The 20,703-nt window shown below is 45.7% G+C and overlaps 1 protein-coding gene across 1 annotated transcript in view; it reads left to right on the forward strand.

The window, feature by feature from the left end:
• The window catches only part of Magi2 (membrane associated guanylate kinase, WW and PDZ domain containing 2), a 555,913-nt gene that overhangs the window by 495,259 nt on the left and 39,951 nt on the right, over positions 1–20,703 (forward strand). The window contains exons 18-19 of the mRNA XM_013510511.1: positions 9,354–9,492; positions 19,589–19,677. Coding sequence (XP_013365965.1) covers positions 9,354–9,492; positions 19,589–19,677 — 228 coding nt within the window. The remainder of the gene's footprint in view (positions 1–9,353; positions 9,493–19,588; positions 19,678–20,703) is intronic.

Below are 20,703 nucleotides of genomic sequence, written 5' to 3' on the forward strand. Positions count from 1 at the left end.
TTTTGGCAGGCAGGCAGGAAGCAGCACTCAAGGGAGTAGATGAGAGATTATATACATACCCAGGCCGTGCCCACTGACCCACCTCTTTCCACCAGGCTCGCTTCCCAGCATCACACCCAGATATAAACCCACCAGTGTGCTAATCCAGTATCACATCCATGATCCAATCACTGGGCTTCAGGCGGGGGTGAGGGGAACCTCTAGATATAAACAATAACACTAATTCACACTGTTAGCAGGCCAGGTGTAGAACTGGCACACACCATGTAAATATAAATGCGCTAAGATGGTTAGCTTCAAGAAAACCAAGAATGGTTACCATATGCCAGTATAGCAGGCATTGCCCAAAGCTTACTACACATCTCTAGAAAATAAATATATCTGATTAGATAAGTGTGCAGAATAATATCCCCTTTTTCTCTCAGCTACATCCAGGAAAAGGAAATGATAGCCAGAGTCCAGAAGAGAAAGTTTCCTCTTTGATTTTCTTTTTGTTTATTTTGCAATCAAGTAGGAAAACTGACTTCATGACCTAATATAAGTGATTTCTGAGCAACCGCCTAAGCAGCTAGCGGAGCTGCCTATGAAACTTTCAATTCGTGCTCAGGCGAATAATTTTAAGCTGTTGTCCCAGTCTCTTGTTCTTGCCTGAACAGTCAAACTAGCATATGAAAATGGAGTGGTGGGCTGGGGATTTAGCTCAGCGGCAAAGCGCCTGCCTGGCAAGCGCAAGGTTGTGAGTTCGGTTCCTGGTACAAGAGAAAAACCAAAGGAAAAAAAAAAAGAAAGAAAATGGAGTGGTGGCAGTTATCTTTTCCTTGTAGACGCTATTTCCACTTCAAGTAGCTTGTCTGTAAAATCTTTCTTTGCGCTCATGTCTGTTGCCACTCTTATGGTTATTTCTCTATGTTAGCCCAGGGTTTGGGTGATCTGCCAAGCATTCGATGAGATTCTCTTCCTAAAGACTGCATCTAAAATCATAAAATGAGAAATAGCATTCATTTCCTATAAGAATTCCTGGAGGGCAGTACTTATCAAACCAACAGAGGAGTCTTTGAGTTTTTAACCTCTCGGCGATATTTTCAGAAAAACAGCACTTGCTCTGTGTCCTCATTTAATATTCTCACAATAGCTCGGCTGCTTCTCTCCTAGATTCTTATGAAAAGATTGCTGTTGTGTTTCTTCCTTTCTCCTCTACCATGATGATTATGATGATGACTAAAATTATCAGAAGATTACATTTGTATACTATATAGATTATAAGGAATTTACATATGCTTTATATTATTTTATCACAAACAAGGATAATAATATATATCATAAAACCAAATTGTTTTTACTGCAGACCTTATTTAAATTTGCTATAAACAATAAAGACCATAGAATAAAAAAAAATAGATTGTGGAAAATTGCTCCTTGTAATCATTCATCCATTCACCTAATGAACAAATATGCATAGATAGTTTCTGTGTGGCTGAGTCCATGCCTTGGAGAATGTACAATGGTCTGTCAGCAAAGGCCAGTGCTGCTGAAGAAATGCACAGGGAAGGCACCTAAACAGGACTGGTGGGATCACGGAAGCCTCCTTAAGTGTCATACATGGAGATGGTCCCAGGGGATGAGTAGGATGGAGCTGTTTGAAGTGGAGAAGAGGGATGCAGGTTCTAATGAATGGGACGGTACATGCAAAAGCACATAGGAAGAAAAGCACTGTAAAATCCTTAGGGCAGTAGGAAGAAATGGCCCAGAGAACATGCATGAAGCCAGAAGAGGAGATCTCCCAGGGTGGGGCGTCAACCACAATTCAAAGCCCTGGAAGAGTAAGGAAAGTTAGAAAAAAAACTAACAAAATTCCTTGTGTGAGGTTAGTGTTAGTTATATTTGATGAGGAAAAATGAAAGATCTGGTGAGAAAGATACCAAATTCTCATTTAGAGTTCCATTACCTTCGCAGCTGGCACTCTGCATCATCTTTAAATTTCATGTGCATTTCTATGCTTGAATTTAGAGGCTTTTTTAAAAAATAGAATGAGAAATGGAGGCTCCTGAAAGGAGGGCTCTGCCTGAACCCCTGCCAAAGCCAGGCCTCCTAACTCCAACATCCAGTCCAGGCAACCATGGGCCAGGGAATCCAAGTCAAAGACTGAACAATTTTTGAGCTGTGACTAAATATTTTTAAAGGACAAATACACAAATAATAAAAGCACCGGAGCATCTAGAGGTAAATCGTCAGCGTTCTGCAGCAGCCTGGAACCTCTCAGGTCCTCACATCGTGACCCATCCAGGTGGATCTATGCCTGGGCATCACCTTCATGAAGGACTCCCTGTACCTCCTTAGGGCTGTTTCACATTCCTATTTGGATAAAGTTTCTTGAGCGATGGAAATTTTTCTTAAATTATTACTGTCTAGAACCTAGTATAAAGGGCTTCTCAGCTTGCAATATATAAATTCATTGAGATCAGTAAAATTCACAGCTTTGGTGCTCTCAAACTCGTGCTTCAATTTACAGCTGCGTTAACAGTTTTCTGTCTTGTAAAACCCGCCCATTCTATGGGCTTCTGCTCCTTCCTGCGGCAACTGCACACAACAGTTTATAATGAGAACTGGGCCCTGTAACAGGTTGTTGGATCCCATCTAATCCGATTACAAGCCTAAGGGGAGAAATAGGAAATTTCACCGAAACATTCAATGTAACCCATTGGAAAATGTGTTTGCTATAATGGCTATTAAACAATACCTAACAGGGCTGGGGTCATGGCTCAGTGGTAAAGTGCTTGCCTCGCATGTAGTGCTTTCCTACTCATCCCTTAGGACCATCTCCATGTATGATATTTAAGGAGGTTTCCATGATCTCACCAGTGCTGTTTAAGTGCCTTTCCTGTGCATTTCTTTAACAGCACTAGACTTTGCTGACAGACTATTGTGTATTCTCCAAGGCATGGACTCAGCCCCTGGGCTCAATGCCCAGCACTGCAAATAATAAGAATAAGAATAATAACACTGATAATAATAATAACACTAATAATAACAACAATAATAATAACACAGTATCTAACAAAGGTTAATCATGAAAACAGCCACTAAGTATGAAAGGTCACTGTCAAGTTGAAAATTAGCCTGTGCTTTCTTCAGTTAAGGCCATTAGGGTCATGGTATTTGAATACTCAGTCATGATCCCTATAGCAATCATGACCCTGAATCTGATTCCTTTTTACCTGGCACTTAATGATTCTGTTCATCTCAGCCTCCTTCCCTCTTTCTTTCAACCCTTTGCCAATTGTTCCTCATGTCTCTACTGCCTCTAATAATTTGTGCAAGTCACCGTCCCTGAAACTTCACTTGGTCTTCCGTAAATACCACTGATATTGTTATGGTTTGGCTGGAAATGCCTAAGGCAGTGCTTCCGGTAAGCTGCAAGTATGCTGAGGTGCCCTAACGCATGACCTATGCTGTGAGGATAAAGTAGTTCAGTATAACCTGCAGAGCAAACCAAACATGCTTTGATTCAGCCATGATTAATTGTGGGTCCCCCTGTCTGTCAGGTGTGGCTGACACGGGACAGTGAATGTGTGCTCTGCCCATGAGGGCCTGGGGTCAGTGGGAGAAACCAGCCTGCAAGTGAGGGATTACAATGGCACCAACCTGTGCCCTTGAGCATCAGCCACAGATCTGAGCCATAGTAAGTCCTTTATGAACTAAGACACAGAGAGTGTCCATTATTTATTTGGACAATATTTGAAAGAAGCTCAGTTCCTCATACCTAATTACAACCTAAAGTCATTCCCTCATGTATAATCATGAAAAACAGTTCCTTGCACAGCAGTAGTAGTACAGGGCCATTAAGATTTAGATCTAAAATGTGCCCATTAGTGGTTCTTGTGTTCAGAGGTAGGGCTTAGAAGGTAATTGGACTGTGAGGGCTCTGACTTCATAGGTGAATTAATCTAATAATGAGATCATAATATGACAACATGATTAGGAGGGACAGAACCTTAGGATGTGAGGCCTAGTTGAAGGGAGTTAGTCATGGATGCATGACCCACAGGACTCCATCTTGTCCCAACCCCTTCTTCTCTGGCTCTTTCTCCTTTCTCTACTTCCTGGCAATCATAAGGTGATCAGATTTCCTCCACCACATCCTTCCATGATGATGTCTGTCTCCTCTCAGACCCACAGCAATGGAACCAGCCAACCATGAACTAAACCCTTGACACCATAAGCTGCAGGAACTCTTTCTCTCATTTAAGTTGTTCTTCTTAGGTATTTGATCACAGTGTTGGAAAGCTAGCTAACATAAGGGCAATTAAGTGACAACCTCTGGTTAACCATGTTTGCGAAGATGGCCAAGCAACAATTTGGGCTGGGACTACCACAGCGTGGGGCTGAAGTAAATTCAGGACTTAAGCTAATTCTTGTAAAGATTTTGTTGAGGGTCGGTGAGTTAGATAAGTGGTAGAGCACTTGCCTAGCATGTGTGAAGTCCTGGGGTAGATCCCCAGCTCTACAGAAACAAAAAACAAGAAGACTGCACTGAGTCAAACCAAATACTCCCTACATGCCTTGGCTACAAAAACAACTGCAGTACAAACTTTTAAACTTTTCTTACCTCTTGAATTATTAATCACTTAAACACTGAACATTTCCATTTACTTACACTGGCCTTCCAATAAGAGAAAATGTATTTATATGCAGAGCCTCAAGCAAGCTCAAGGATTTGGTAATACTTTTGTTAAAGGAAATCTGCTGTGATATATGAGCAGGAATACGTGAATAGAAATGCAGAGTTATTAGACTTGCCAAGGGATAGCAGTCATCTCAGCTGCCTCACCCTGAGAAACGACTTTACTCTAAGTTTGTTAGGGGCCCCAACGGACCACAGATAAAAGTATGTCTTCCTAAGAATTCCTCTGAAGTCCTTTGGTCACTTCACCAAAGTTGGTATCTTCTTGACCCACAGAAAGCTACACACACACACCTTCCTGAAAGGTTTTGAACTCTGCTCTGCTCTACTCTGCTCTGTTCCACTCCGCTGTGCTCCCCTCCCCCTTTCCTTCTCTTTCTCGTCCTCCTCTTCCTCCTCCTCTTACTTTTCTTCTTCTTTTCTCTCCCTCTCTCTCATCCTCTTCTTCCTCCCCTCTCTATCTCTCTCAATTCTAACTGGAATGTAACTTTTTTTTCAGTACTGGAGATTGAGCCCAGGGCCTTAGCACTGAGCTACATCTCCAGCTCTTCTCCTACCTTATAATTTTGAGATGGGAACTCACTAAGTCACTAAGTTGCCCAGGCTAGGCTCAAACTTGCAATCCTCCTGCCTCAGCCTGCCAGAGTGCTGGAATTGTAGGCATGTGCCACCACACCCAGCTGGACTGTGACGTACTAAAACTTCTCGAAGAACACATGGAGGTTATTAAATATTCATATTAGTAACAAGGCTCAGCTGAAGATGGTTCCGTAGCACAAAGACTACAGGAGGAGTACATCAGAGTCAGGGCTGGTCATTTCCTTCATCCTGAAGGGCTGTGAATGTCCCACTGCTTTCATCAAGCTAATTCCCCAGTGGTGCCATAGGGAAGTGGTGCTCTTTGCCCACACCCCAGCAGCTGCAGGGAAGTCAGATCAGGTCAAAAGGCAAAGAAAGAACCTCTTATCCAGAGACCGAGAGGAAGGCGTGAAGGCTGTCACATTCCAGAAGCTTTTAGGGAGTTAAAATGATTCCACATGTACTGATACTGAAGTGAAAATTAAATCTTTTCATGTGTATTGTCACAGGAGAGATAGGAGTCTTGATTCTAGGCGGAGTCTGCTGCCACTGAAACTAACCCAGATGAGTTACCCCACTTCTAGAGGCCCAGAACACCCTGTGTCATTGAGTCTGTGTCAGCGGGTTGTTCCACCCTGTATCTAACCACTTGCACCCACTGTTTGCTGAATTTGGTGGTATTTTACAGCATCCCGAACTTTCTTCGGTCCCAGTGATATCAGAAGTCAGCAGGCTGCCCCCTACTGGCCCCCTGGAATGGGAAGGGAGCTCAGTTCAATGAGGAGCTGTGGCCCTGGGTCCCCTGGGGATCAGTTGGTGTCTTCAACCTCTGAGGAGGAGCTGGGTAGAAAGTGACATAATGGAAACTTCTGCCCAGGCTCCTGCGAAGTCGATGAAAATAACGCCCAACCCTGCCCAGAGCCACATCCCTTCTGCTCACATAGGCGGGTGTCAGCGCAGCCCTTGAACCCCTGCTTCTCCACCTCCCAGTTTTCCAAGCCACCCCTTTTCCTCCTACCTTTTCCCCCTTAATTCTCATAAGCCCTGTACAGAAAAGGGAAATTCCACAGAAGAGAGTGGAAACATCAACTCTTCCAAGTCCTGTCCGCTCAAGGGTGAGACCAGAGAACAGAAGCACCCACCGTTTCTGACAGCACGGACCCCTAGCACCCTCCTTCTCCTTGCACATAGTTTTGTGTCCAACCGTCAGAGGCAGGACACAGGAGTCCCCAGGCAGTAGTGACTGTCAGAGTTTGATCTGGGGGCAACAAGAGCTGGTCGCCCCTTCCCCCATGGTTCTCACAATGAGCAACATGGAAACACTCCACCCATTCACAAATGCAGATCGCGCCTCATAGCTGCACAGCTGTGGGACCCGGCCTCCCAGCATGTCACCTGGAGAGACACCATGCTCGGCGCCACAGCTCGGCTCCCCCTTAGTCCCGCTCAGCTCCCTGCGCTGTCCTGTCCTGGGGACACATAAGCACTTGCTTCCATGGCCAACTCACTTCCTGTTTAAGACTTTCAGTGCCGGGCTGGGGATTTAGCTCAGTGGCAAAAGCACCTGCCTGGCAAGCGCAAGGTCGTGAGTTCGGTTCCCGGTACAGGAGAAAAAAAAAAAAAAAAAACAAAAAAAATAAGACTTTCAGTGCCTTCCTGCTGCCTTCAAAATAAAGCCCAGACTTCTGAGTCGCACAATAAACTACGCATCCCCAGTTCCACCTTGTGTCCTGCCGCTTTCTACTAAGTGTACCTCTCCTCTGGGGGCTGCTATCGATAGTTCAAACCTCAGCTGAGATGCCACCTCCTCCCAGCAACCCTCCTTAACCCCCCACCCCTCCTGGAGTCCGTGTCCCTCCTTTCTGTCCCCTTGATGCTCTATGAGGGCATCTCTCATAGCGAAGACGCATGGAATGGTAATTATCTGACTTACCCACTTCCTTCCCCAACTAGACTGAAAATGTACTGTGAATAGAAATGATACTATTTGTCTCTACTTCCCCAGGAGAGTCTCTGGCACGTAGTAGGTGCCAAAAAGCGTTCACTGAAGGAAACACTAGGGGGAAAGAGAGAGAGTCACAAATCTGTAACAAGGCAGGATAACTCAGCGGGGAGCAGTGGCAAATGAAAAGCCGGGCTCCTCTGTCTGCTGGACACCTTGAACAGGGCTGGGGAGGCGCCCCCGAGAAGATGCTTGGACTGACCTTCAGAAGGGTCAGGAGATCTCCAGGCTTTGGGGGAGAGATGACAGTGAGAACAGTGGCACTTGGAAGGGGCTGGCTGCCCCACTGAGCGTGACACATTCAGAACGACTTCCCTCCTAGGAATGTCTTTGGTGCTGGAGAGCAGAAGAGCAGAGAAGGTAGGAATGACCCAAGCAAGACCCAGACTGAGCTAGCAAGCCACGGGACACATAGGAGGGTAGGGATGGGCGCGGAGAAGCTGCGGAAATAAGGCCCCCACGTGACCCGCACACTCCTGACTTGGGCGAAGGGCGGAGAAAGACCGTGAAGCCCCATCCAGTGCTGTTGGAGCGGCCTCTGGGACACCCAGGTGAAGGTGCTTAGTAACCAGCTTCATGGTCTGAAGTGCGGAAGAGAGTCGAGCCAGGAATGAACTCCATGATGTCTTGGAACTTTGGTTTCAGCTTTATCATTTAGTACCGGGAGGCGAAGCCTAGGGGCTGGGTGAGGACAGGAGGAGGCATCGCTGCTCCTACCTCTGGCACGACTGAGAGTCGCAGCCTCTGGACAGCTGCTCAGCTCCAGGTTATGCCTATTGCCTCAGAAGAAAGGAGACAGCTATGAAAACCTGGGGAAAGGTGCTGGCCCTAAAGTACACTTAGCCCATCCTCCTGGACCTTCCATGGAATGCGGAGTCACCCTGTGAGGCTGTCCTCTTCCATCCCCCTAACCTGTGCTTCCAAAGGCCCGAGCATGCGGAGGGAAGTCTATTATCCTGGAAAGGGTAAGGACCCCTTAGGAGTCCCCTTCAGGGGGAGGTGTCCCGTCTTTGCTACAACAAATGCGTGTTTGTTCTCTGCCCCCACTTTGGGGCACTTTGGTCCCAGTCCCTCTTGCCATTGTGGTGCCCACTGTCCCTCTCTGTTCCCGGTCCTGTCCGACCTGCTGTGTGCTCCTGCATGATTCTGTGGCAGTTTTGTCTGCGTTGCAGAATTGAAGCTAAGATCTGCTTTGCTGAAGAGACCCAACTAGGATAGCATTTTTGCAAAACAACTCATTGTGTTTTTCTAGCTAATTTGTCTGAAGTAACTTGTACTGAAAGAGACATTTTAACTCCAAGAGTTCTGACGGCAATGCTACTGTGGGGGTGACAGGGTGGCTGAACCTCTTTTATTCCAAATATCTATTCAAAAAGGCTGAACAGGAATTGCTCGTGGAATCCAGGCATTTGTGGCAAATCAGGAGGGATTGGTGTTTAACCAGTTTCTGGCAAGCAGGTGAGAGCAAGGCAAAGTTTTCACAAGGGTATTAGTCGTGTGCAGAGAGTACAGGATCTCCTTTTTAATTCAAGGACTATGACAGAAAACTCTCCATCAAACTTCAATATCAACCAACCACTGTTTGCAATGAAAGCGATATTGCAGTAGCACCCAGGAAAATGTAGAGGATGCATCACAGAACTTCTGAGAGATGCACAAAGTTCAGCCACTCCCTGCAGCATGCTGAGGTAGCGCTCTAAGCCAAAAGCTGGGGATATAGTCAATGAAAAGTTCTTAGGTATTTACTTCTTGATTTAAAGCAAAAGTGCCAGGTTATTTTGAACTGTGGTATCAGATGTATTTTCTACTTGTTTTAAATGCTAGCTAGTTTAACTACAGCCACTGCCACATTGGCTAAGTATAAGAAGCCAGCAGCCACAGCCATGGTCTGATGAAGGTAGATAAAATGTGGGGGGTCAGATACAGGCCACAGGCAGGCACTGGCCACTTCGAGCTGCAGTACACTGCAACCAGCCTGCTCAGCTGTCTTAGGAAATAGGTGTTCTAGGGTCGCTTCTGCTTTTTAATCATTGGAAATACAACTTAAGTAAAAACCCTCTTTGGCTGACTTCATTTTTCTTTAATTAACAGGTAGGTGATCAAATCATTGAAATCAATGGGGAAAGCACAAGGGACATGACCCACGCCAGAGCAATAGAACTCATCAAATCCGGAGGAAGGCGGGTACGGCTGCTGCTCAAGAGAGGCACAGGACAGGTCCCGGAGTATGGTGCGTTTCGTGTTTTGATTCTCTATTTTCTGCTGCTTCTGTGTACCATAAAGTGCCTGAGCTTATTTATAAAATTACATCAGTTGTCTTTCCATCGAAATGTGTATTTAGCTATCAGTAGATGCAGATGTGCACATGTATATTTAAGCCCAGGATGTATACGTGTGTGAGCGCTTTGTTTCTCGCACCCTAGATTAGGGAATGTTGAAGATAGCCAACGTTAAGACCTTCAGGGCATCTCTGAGCGTGCAGGGAGACCCCGCGCCACTTACCTATTAGAACATTTGCGATTTGGCAGATGATCCTGTTCATTTGAGTCTACAGTAATTTATCAGTTGTTGCCTAAAACTACTCATGCATTTGACTGCTCACATGGTGTATAAGGGGGCCAGGCCGCAAGCAGGAGCAAGTCTTCAGGGGCTGAGGTTTAAACTGTTAACTTCAGTTCATGCAATGGTCGTATTTCTTAGCACTTAAGAGTTATTCCAAAATTTCATTCCTTATTGTGTTTCTGCGTGTCTTTTGAGGAAAGCTTTCGACTATACTTTAACTCCTAGATTTGCCTTCAGAAATGCTTGAGGTTCCTATTTCCCAGCAGCACATTACAGACTCCACCAACAGCGTAACTAATCAACCAGAATCAGCTGAGAGCTCATGACATGCAAAGCTTGATGCCTGAGCGGGTCTTTATAAACAGACATCAGTGAAGACAGAACAACAGATCACGGTGTTCACAGTGGGGAAAGAAGGTCTGACCACTGATCTGAGTAATGGGCTCATGGTTCTAGGAAAGTGCCCTACTCCCAGCTCTGTCCCCATCTGCCAGAACTTCAGAGCACTTTTCTCTTTCAATCAATGCATTTTTGTAGGAAAAGAAGTAACACCTAAAGAAGGAACATCTCCTGATTTAGCAGAGTAGGTCAATATCATGAATTTATTAAAATATCTGAATTCAAAGGCCCTTCAAAACTTTTTGCTTCCTGTGTCTTGACAACACCTACAAAAAGCCCAGCAGTCTCTCACATTGAGTCGGAACACATCAGCGATTTCTACAGAGCTGGCTCTATGCCCAAGGAAATGTTTTATCCTCCCCCTTTAATGCTTGGATCTAATGAAATATTTTTAAATATTAATATTAGTGATAAGTACAAGCCTGATTCTGCTAAATGGCACCAACATTAATTCCTTTGTAAAGAATCTGAACTCTTGGAACAGAATAACTTTTTACACCCTAGAGCATTAGCTGATACAATAATATCAAAGTGACCTGTGAAACTCTATCACTTATTTAAAAGTTCCTCCCAGTAGAGTTATACTTCACTCCATGGCAAGACCTATTGGATACACCAAGTAATTTTCATGGAGTTACTGGTGTTATTACTGTTCTAAGAAGTTAATCTTCAAAGAGTAAACCTGACCCAAGTACCTGCGCCTGCTGTTCACTCTTTCATAGAATTGTTGCTCGTCCACACTTTCAGCGTCCACCACCCCAGGTGCTGTGTACAGTGAACGGTTAAGGGAACTGTACTGACCAGCTGTGGCACAGGTCCCACGGAATGCAGACGTGTTCAAGCCCCTGGAGTCACCTTGAATAAAAAAATAAAAACCTGCTACAGAACAAAACCAAGAGTCAAGATCATGTCTACATTATTTCATGAACATCATTAACATCAAGTTCGCCAGCTTGGAGAACTTTTTTAAACATGTGGACACACTTTTGCGGGGCCAGTTGTCGATATTCTTAGCTATCACTGCTTTACAGATTTTCTTCTAGATCTTCAGGCAGACTTTCCTATCAGAAAGGTTAGAGCTCACCAGAGACTTTTGATAGAATATGGGCATGGATTTCACTATAAAATACGCTCGAAGATGGTGCCACAAAATGAAAACCCGAGCAGAGGAGGGCACTCTCCTTTAGGAAAGTGAAAGAACAGTTATGAACCTAGAACACATCGGTGCGTCTGGAAAAGCCAAACTGAAAAATGCCTGGAGAAACCCAGGGGATTCCGGATGCGGCCAGCATGTTTGAGGATAATGCCATCAAATGCTACATCTGGGATTTCCTGACAACTAGGGGAAGTCGGGTTTCCCCGAGACCACTCCTTCATTCAGAGATCTGCCAGGAGCACTCCGGGTCCCACAGTAGCGTTGCGTCACGGCTGAGATTTATTAGCGCTCTGGAGTGATGGCCCACAGCGGGGTCTTGTGGGGAAGACGGGGGCAGTCAAGAGGCGCCCTCACTTGGGCTTCTTTACGCTCTTTCTCTCCGATAAAGCGCCTCACCCAGTGTGCACTGTGCCCTGAGCGAAAAAACTGCCCTGAAGGCCTTGGACGTTCATTAGCAGCCCAGCATGGTGGTGCTCACTTAGGCTGGTGTGCAGAGCGCCCTCTGCTGGAAGAATACTAAAACTCCGGGCTCCCAGGAGGAAAGCCCCTGTTAAGCGCGAGGGGCATCATTTGCACAGGCAGTATGAGTCTGATGAGCCGCCTTTACGAGCGCGCCAGCACCGTTTGTCTGAGTGCAGGGGACTGTTCACCAGTCATGTTCCCTGAAGCCAGCCCAGGGCCCGCCTTGCAAGCGGGCCTTTCTCAGGAGAGTGGTATCGGTCTGCGGGACTCACTCATTGCCCGAGGAGCAGACCAAGGACACGGCCACATTCATGGCCCTGCAAACGATCCCGATGTATTAGGAGCAGCCACAGGAGTAAGACATGTATTCCTCCCCGCACCAGACTACATGAGGAACAGAATTTTTTCATCCAAGATAAACTAGAGTATATTCTAATAATATTCTTCAGAAGAGAAGATAACAAAGCATGATAACAACAAAAGAAAATGCGTGGGTTACCCACAGATAGAACCAAGAATATAACCCACCTTGTCCAGGTGGAACCCGATCACAGAACAGCTGTATTTTCTGCCCAATATTAATTTAAACCTGTTAGTTTCCTTCCTTTGCTGAGTAAGATCCTAAACTTGGCATAAGTTCTGTCCTTAAAAGACTCTTACAGGGGTAATGCAGGAGTCACACTTAACTTGTGAGGGAACCTGCAGGCTTACAGCCTGGAAAGGGTGGACTTGGATGATGAGGTCACAGAAGAATGACTGCAGGCACAGGATTTAAGTGATACCCACCAGCGCATCCTCTGATACCTACAGATCTCTGAATTCAAAGCTGCTTAGAAGCCATACCCTTATCTGGCCTCCAGGACTTGTCAAGGAAAAGCTGATCTCAGTGAAGAGAAATGCAAAACTCGAGCTGGGAGTTCTTAAGGTGAGCTGTGACAGGGAGATAAGCGAAGGCACCAGTGAAAGGAGGAAAAGACCAACGGCAACCTGTCAGGTCACTGATTAGCCAAAACGGGTGTGGATCCCAGTGAGCCACCCCAGGAGAGGAATAAACACCCTGAAAATAGGCCAGCCACGGCTCCTCGGGTGACACCTCAGCCAGTTCCGAGAGGGAAACCAATAAATGCAGCTGCAGAAGTGGCTACACCTCCAGGCTGTCAGCAGCTGCAAGAGGAGTTGGAAAATAAGGACTTCAGAAGAGAACTTGCTTTTATAGTCCTTGAAAGAGAAGCTCGAGAGATAGGTACTTGAGTGTCAGCTCTATCCTCAAGATAAGCATTTGTTGATTATAAACTCAGTGGAAAGTGTGAGCTCCTCCCTGCCTGACATGCCTCTCAGTGACAGAAAGGAGCAAGGAAACATCACCTACTAAGAAAAAATCAAAAGACGAGGCATCCAATGTGGAGCGCTCCTCAGCACTGGTTGTTGCCATTCGAATTAAATCCAAAAGGTTCAGAGAAATGGAAGTATGCGCCGTGATTGTAAAACTGCACAGGAATAAATTATACAAATTAACCGCAGCCTTGAAATACAGGTGTCCTTCATTAGCATCCCAGGCGTAGGACACAGGAGCACACACTTGATCTGTAACTGCGGATAAAAAAAATTCCCATCTCAAGCAGTTCACACGAAAGAGGAGCAGCTCCGGGGGTAACATGCACTATTCAGACTTGATCAAAATAAGGCAAACACGCTTTCCAGGCTTGGTTGGTATCTGGCCCGCTTATTCTGTCAGAAAGCAACGGAGCAGGTGTTGGTGTATAGAACACGGGACACGGCCCAGTTGTCACAGAGCCTCTGATTGTTCAGAAGCCAGGAGGGTTAAAGAGAAGGATGCAGAATTCGCACAGTATATGTGACCAGGCAGCCACTTACCAGCAGATGCCTGCACAAAGGGTAGCAAATACACATCTGCCTGTGCTTCCACTTTTCTAGTTCATTGTATCCCTAACAGGTTTAGACTAGATTATAGCCCTTAGTAAATGAAATTTACATCTTATAAGTATAATAAAACTGTAGTAAGTAGAGAAAAAGACCTCTCTGAGCAAGTGACTATAGCTGAAGAAATGAATGGACCAAATAGTTGTGGAGTTAAAATCTCTATTCAATCAGTAAATTAAACAGACTTACAATAATATATCAGGTCAGCATTATGTACTGCAAACATCAGAACCGGTCCCTGATGGCAATAAGCAACACTTACTCTTCTGAATATATGCTGCCGAGTAAACACTATAAGCATATCCTTATGGTCTTAGTTACATTTGCTCAGCAATTCCTTTCTTCCCCCATTCATTCAAAGGTACACTCTTATCAAATATGCCATACAGTGCAAATCCTGGAATTCCTGTCACCAATTAGCATCTCTACTATGTGCTCTAGTAAACCAGGATTTCCTGAGTACTTACTGTGTGCCTAACATTTTGCAGGCAATGAGGGAGGCTGTAGTCCTGTCCCCGGTGGGCAGACAGTCTCAGGATGGAGACACAGGCAGCAACTGTTTCTAATACAGCAGTGTTCAGGGAAAGGTCTCTCAAAGGGTCTCCTCTCATGGAGACATTAAGATGGCTTGTATTAATTATTCATTGGATTTAATAAGTACTGGAACATTAAGAATTCTTTAATATCACTTGGCTTCTTCCATTTGTTAAGCATTTCCCTTATAGTATGCATCCTAATAATTTATACTTTTTCTCAAGAAAGGATTTGCTGAGTAGCAGTGAATCTCTGCCTAGGTCTCATCTGAATTATAAATGCCATAGTTGCGAGCCAGAAGTTCATCTTGCAGATTTGCTAATCATGACTCCTCCCTTCCTGAGGCCCAGTCAAGTGTGGAACCCACAGTGCTGTCACCCGTGTCCCAGGCTGATGGAGAACACTATGAAGCAGCCCTGAGCAGGACTTAAATTAACCAATTGACTTTCCATGTTTACTGTTGAGTATGTCCAAGGCCTAGGCTCCTTGTCGGGAGATGGGTGGTGGACTCATAGTAAGTGAACCTCTGTAAGTCACTAATGCCTACTAAGGCCTATAATGGCAGATGAAGCTGGAAAACCTCAAAGAATAAGGCCAGATCACCCCCAAAGACACCTGGATCCAGTCTCAACTAGATAAAGACAATAGCCTCAAGCATTTCACTCCTGGGTAGATTAACTTAATTCTTATTAAGGATTAATTTAGCACTTTACTTGGAGAAGTCCTTCAGTAGTTCTGCCCTTCTTGAGCACTCCGATCCCATCTTCTGATAACTAAATAAATACAGGCCACCCAGAGAAGGTCTTGGTCTTAGCCCCAAGAGAGGATCTCAGATTCTGTGAGAGGGCTTTGGTCCTCCTGCAGGCATGAAATCATTCCACTCGCCTCTTTTTATATAGCCTTCGCTGTACACTTGTTTGGGAGATTGCGGACCTGATCAGTCTGCAATAACTAAGGGACATTATTAACCCAGTACTGGGCAGGCTGTGCATGCCCCCTGTCCCAGTGTGAAAGGGAAAGGCAACTCCTCACCCTCGCCTGCTTCCGAGACCACCAGTTAGGGCAGCTGTGAGCGGCTCAATAGCCTTCAAACTAATTCACCTGCATTTCAATAGGGCAAAAGGCGGCTTGCTGCAATAATACATTCTGAAATTTAATTCCATCTTCTGACATTCATGGTTGAGCATATCTTCCTTTTCCATGAAAGGTTCCACAAATCACTCAAGAGTTCCTTCTGCTGAGGAAGAGAAAACAATAAAGCACTGGGTGGGGGCCAGGCTGCATGGCAGAGTCCAGGCAGCTACAGCCGCCTCAGCTTTGCGACTGACAGGCTCAAGACTGCTCCCTGCAGCCCGAGGGACCTGCAGTTCTCTAACCATGATGCCCGCAGCAGGCTCCTGCTTCGGCACCCAGGGCAGGGGCTTCCTTAGCACACAGCTCTGGCATTCCTTCCCCATGCTCGGCCAAAACCAGCGCTTGTAGGGAGAAGGTGACACCCCATTTCCTGACATTGCTTTATTGAAAGTCCTAGACTGTAATGAAGTCCCTTCTTTTTACACATTCTTTGTGATTTGCAACATGCACTTTTTCTCTTTAAGAATATCTTAAGTGATACCACCTGCAAGCCCTCACTCTTTAGGTATTTAGGACTAAGTATATTAGACTACATAATGACTTCTAAAAATTCTACCAAGAAGACCTGTTTAGCATTTAAAGTTCAGCCTCTATCAATTCCCAAATACTTAAGTTATGGTAGGAGAGGAGCAAACCATGGGAGATCTCAGTCACACCCCACTGACATCCCAGAGACACCCCATAGCCGTCTTGGAAAACCTCGAGCTCCCTGGTCCTCCACTCACCCTTCCTGAAGAGTCATGCTTTAGAGTCCCACAGGAACATTCCTTCCGTTGGCCCCACATGAGGCTGAGCCTGCCGGGAGGGGACTGCTTCTCACTGAAGTCCAGGAGAAGACACAGCTTTCCTAATGGAAACACTGTGGGATAGTTAAGTATATTGAAGCCAAGGGAAGTCACAAATTCAAGAGAATGTTTCCTATGAGGTGCGGAGGGACTGGAGGTCAGGACACGGAGACTCTGAAGGTCCTATGATGCTGAGAGGAAGAGGAGTTAACATTTCTTTAAGAGGAATCATATCTCTTTCTGTTTCTCTCTCTCTCTCTGTCTCTCTCTCTGTCTCTCTCTCTGTCTCTCTCTCTGTCTCTCTCTCTGTCTCTCTCTCTCTCTCTCTCTCTCTCTCTCTCTCTCTCTGTCACACACACATACACACACACACAAAGTTGAAGAGCAATGATTTAGCCTTTTAAATGCTCAGGTACTGGGATTCCTCTCACGCTCTGCCCTTAGGCGATTTTGGCCCAGGACTGTACATTTTTAAGAGCCATCCCAGAGTTCAATTCCTGGTATCAAAAATAAATAAATAAATAAAAATTTTTTAAAAAGAAGGTCTGGGGATACAGCTCAGTGGCACAAGAACCTGCCTGGCAAGTGCAAGGTCCTGAGTTTGACTCCCAGTACCAAAAAAAAAAAAGAGCCATCCCAGCAAATCCACAGACCCCTTGCCCTAGAGACTGAGGATTCTTCTAGCCCTTTTGTAGAGGAGAAGCCTGTCTCTGCGTGGGTCCCTCCTCAGTCTAAGGCCTGCCACCGCTGGAACTTGGAGAAAGAAAGGAGACTATGTTTCCCTCGTTGTTCACCTGTTTTTCATCCCTGGACTTTGTGACAATATGAGCATGGTTCCGCCCTCACTGTGGCTCACACATGATGGTGTTGATTTAAGAGGAAAGCCTTCTGCCTCAGCTGGTCCACCTGGGAACTTGGTGCTACCTCCCCAAGCTGTTTTCCCACTGTCAGATTCTCTCCTCTCTTGACATGAAGACATTACAGTAAAGGTTTTGAGCATTAGGAAGTGTTTGCCAACAAAACCCTGCTGTCTAGATGCTCACAGAAATATCCAACACATACAGATAAAGCCTTGGGTAGATCCAGCCAGCTGCAATAGCCAGCAAACATCAGGTCTCCAAGATCACTTCAGAGGTTTCTGTCCCATCCTAGTTTCCCCCAACCCAGTAACTCTCCAGCTGTAGTTTTTAAAGTACACTAAACCTCTCTGAATCCCTCATTTCTAGTGGAAGAAATAGTTAGCCTATGAGACCAGCTTTTCATTATTAAAGACTGTGGTTTCCAGGTCAGTTTTAGGTGCAGAGCAAATCTGAAGCAAAGATACAGCTATGGTCCATCTACTCTGCCCCCACGGCCACCCCTCACCCACAGGCCCCATCGCATGTTCTCTTACTGGAAATGCTGACAGGGAGCAACACGTCCTTCTCACCCGAAGTCCCCGGGTGATGTGAAGGTCTTTCTCAGCACTGTCATACTGTGGACTGAGCAAGTATACAGTGGCATGGATCTGCCATTATGATAGCGTACCCTAAAATCCTGTGTCTGAGTACTCTTCCTCCTGACCCCTGGAAACCACTGATCTTTTTACCATCTCTGGATTTTCCCACAAAGCTCGGTTTCTGATGTTCAAACAATCTGCGTGTGCCTATGCTGTTGCTCGGTGCTGCAGCTGTCCCAGTGTCCTGTCACGATAAAGGCCTCCCGGGATTTCTTTTGTAACGGAGCTCCCTCAGTCCAGGCCACATAGGAAATCACACCACGCCTTACTCTAGACTTGAATTCTCTGGCGTAACTGTAATAAAAATCTCCAACTTTGGAGAATCACACGTTCTTCAATGTGCTATCTGGACTCACAGCTGTTTTCCTAGAACAATCACATGCATAGCGCAGCCTGCACAGCTACTTAGCACGATGTGGCCCAAACGTGCTCCCAGAAGAGCCTGCGTCCCCACTTCTGTGGGGGGCTTGGTCCTGAGGGGTACCCTCTCCGGCCCAGAGGGACCCTGGCTGCCTGAGGACCCTGGGCTTTCGGGCTGGACACACAGAAAGACGCCTGGTGCAGTATGCAACTGCCTGTCTCCCACATCTCCCTGGAGCTCGTGTGCTGGCTTCACGTTTATTCCCACCGCATTCAGAGCTCTTCTGGGCAGGAAGTCTCCACGTGTGTGTGTCTTTCAAGTCCAGCAAAGGCCATATTGAAAATCAAACGAGACCGTCTCTGTGTGCCACGGAAACAGCTTGATCATTTTCACTCAAAACCACTTGCACCTTGGCAGGGCTAAATGGTAAGCTCCATTAATAAATCCTGAAGGTTAGTTCCCCTTTGTGACATTCGTTCCACTTGGGAAGCATTCACTTCCTTACCACAGAGAGGCTCTGCCTGGCTGCCGCTGTGCTCTTCCCCCCTCTGCCCCAAACCAGGCGAGGAAAGAGCGCCCCCTGCCAGAGGGAACCAGGCCTGCACGGGTCTGAGCCACATAGGTTACATCCTCTGCTAACGCAGACCTGTGATCAGCAAGTCCCCTTCCCGGCACTGTGCAGAGCTGAGAAAGCAGAGCAGTAGGCGGGGCAAGGCTGGTATTGCCCCTTCTCAGGGACTTGTCTCCTGGACATTAGAGACCTGGGTACCCCAGGATCCCGTGCCCATCTTTCAGTGCAGCCCAGCAGCCAGGGTAGATGCAGCCCAAGAGGTGGCTGGCTGGCTCGACCAAGGCTAAGCGTTGGGTTTCCAAGCACAGCCTGCGGCAGGTAAGTACAGCACAAGAGAACAGGCGAGATATTGCTACACTACCTTTTTCAGCTTTGTTTTTTCCAGAAAGCAATTACAAACAGCAAGTCAGCTGTGGACCTTGAATATAAACAGTTTTTGAGATGAGGGGAGCTATAAGAATTTCTGAGACTATTAAACAAAACAAATGTAAACATGGGGATGCCGTGTCTTTGTTTTAGAACTTTTTTTAATTTGGAAATAATTACTGTAGCCAATTCTCAAATGACAGCTGACATCACCAGAATACTTTATTATGAGAAATTTTTATCAGAATTCTAATATTACTGCTTCAAATTTTATTAACATTCGCGCCTCCCTAAAAGCACCTCAGGATGCCCTCAATATTGTGAGAAAAATCTACTTTTGAAATACACGTGTAGCTCAGTCTCTCACTAATTTCACTTGTTGCATGCTTGGTAGGATTAGCTTTACTTCAAGTCTTTATTCTTGCTGCCTAGATAATTTTTATTCAACTGCTCTAAACATACTAAGCAATCTTGATTCTAACAGTAATAATATATCTTTGTCACTGGTTCTGTTAATTCTAATGATTGGTCCTAGGCTGTTCCTCCCCTTCCTTTAGGAATGGTACCTTCCAGTCTCTCCATGTGCATGAAAAGTGACAAGCATGGGTCCCCATATTTCTACTTATTGGGCCACCCTAAAGACACGGTTTGTAAAATCTGCATGAATATTATCTTTCTCTAATAAGCCTTGGTTTTGCGTATGTTTTAACTGATGTATAATGCTCTTTCATAGTAGTAGCTTGTCTAATTACTGCTAGAGTTCTGGAAAATATTTGTAGCTGAGATCTTATGAGTAATACGGATAGGATTTGTGAGTTCATGAGAGTGTGAGGTGCAGTGCATTCTGGGAGGCCAGTCCACCATGGCCAAGCCGGAAGGAAGGCATAAGGAGACAACAAGACAGTACTAACTGAGTTTTGCCCCTCACACTTCACAAAATCCTCTCCAGGCTTTTGTGCAGATATTAAATTTAGTTCCTCTCAGTCCGCAGCTCCAATTTAAAATACTCTTTTGCACCAGACAGAAAGAGAGCCACAGTCAGCAGACCTCCCCACCCACCCAGGAATTCTGCATGCTACATGGCATCATGGGTATTTCCCAGCCTGCTTTGCGGCACTTGTCCCATCAGGAGTAGATCTTCTTCCTTCCCCATATGCATGCACCAAGTTTACAGGAATGGTTTTTCCTAAAAAGAGGCAGTTTGTGACTATTTTTTGAAAGTAGTCATAACTTTATGTCTAAACGGTACCCCCCATTTCAAAATGAATATTCCCAAGTATTGACAGTATTTTAGCCTAGCATTTGGTAAACACTCTTAAAGAAAAAGTATCCTACACATAAATAAACTGTGTGGTTGCCTTACACCTGTGATTCAAGCAACCTTTTTACCCTTTAGATTTATGCCTAGAGGAGCCACCTCACCATGGTCAGGTCCTGCAGTGGCGTGTGGCTCCTGCTACAATTTAATTGGACTTGGAGCTTACAATGTCAGTTTGGCTTTACAGCAGAAACTAAAATTCATGCTCAGTCCCCATGGTTAGCCATAGAAGTATGAGTCACACTGACACACTGTTTGATTCTACCCCCTTTGCCCTGTCACAGCCAGAGCTAAGCTTCTCTTCACCAAATTCTTTTAAGCTAACCCTCTGAACTTTTTCTGAAACATATTTCC

This window comes from Chinchilla lanigera, unplaced genomic scaffold (genome assembly GCF_000276665.1).
Source record: "Chinchilla lanigera isolate Chin_1 unplaced genomic scaffold, ChiLan1.0 scaffold00009, whole genome shotgun sequence".
Lineage (NCBI taxonomy): Eukaryota > Metazoa > Chordata > Mammalia > Rodentia > Chinchillidae > Chinchilla > Chinchilla lanigera.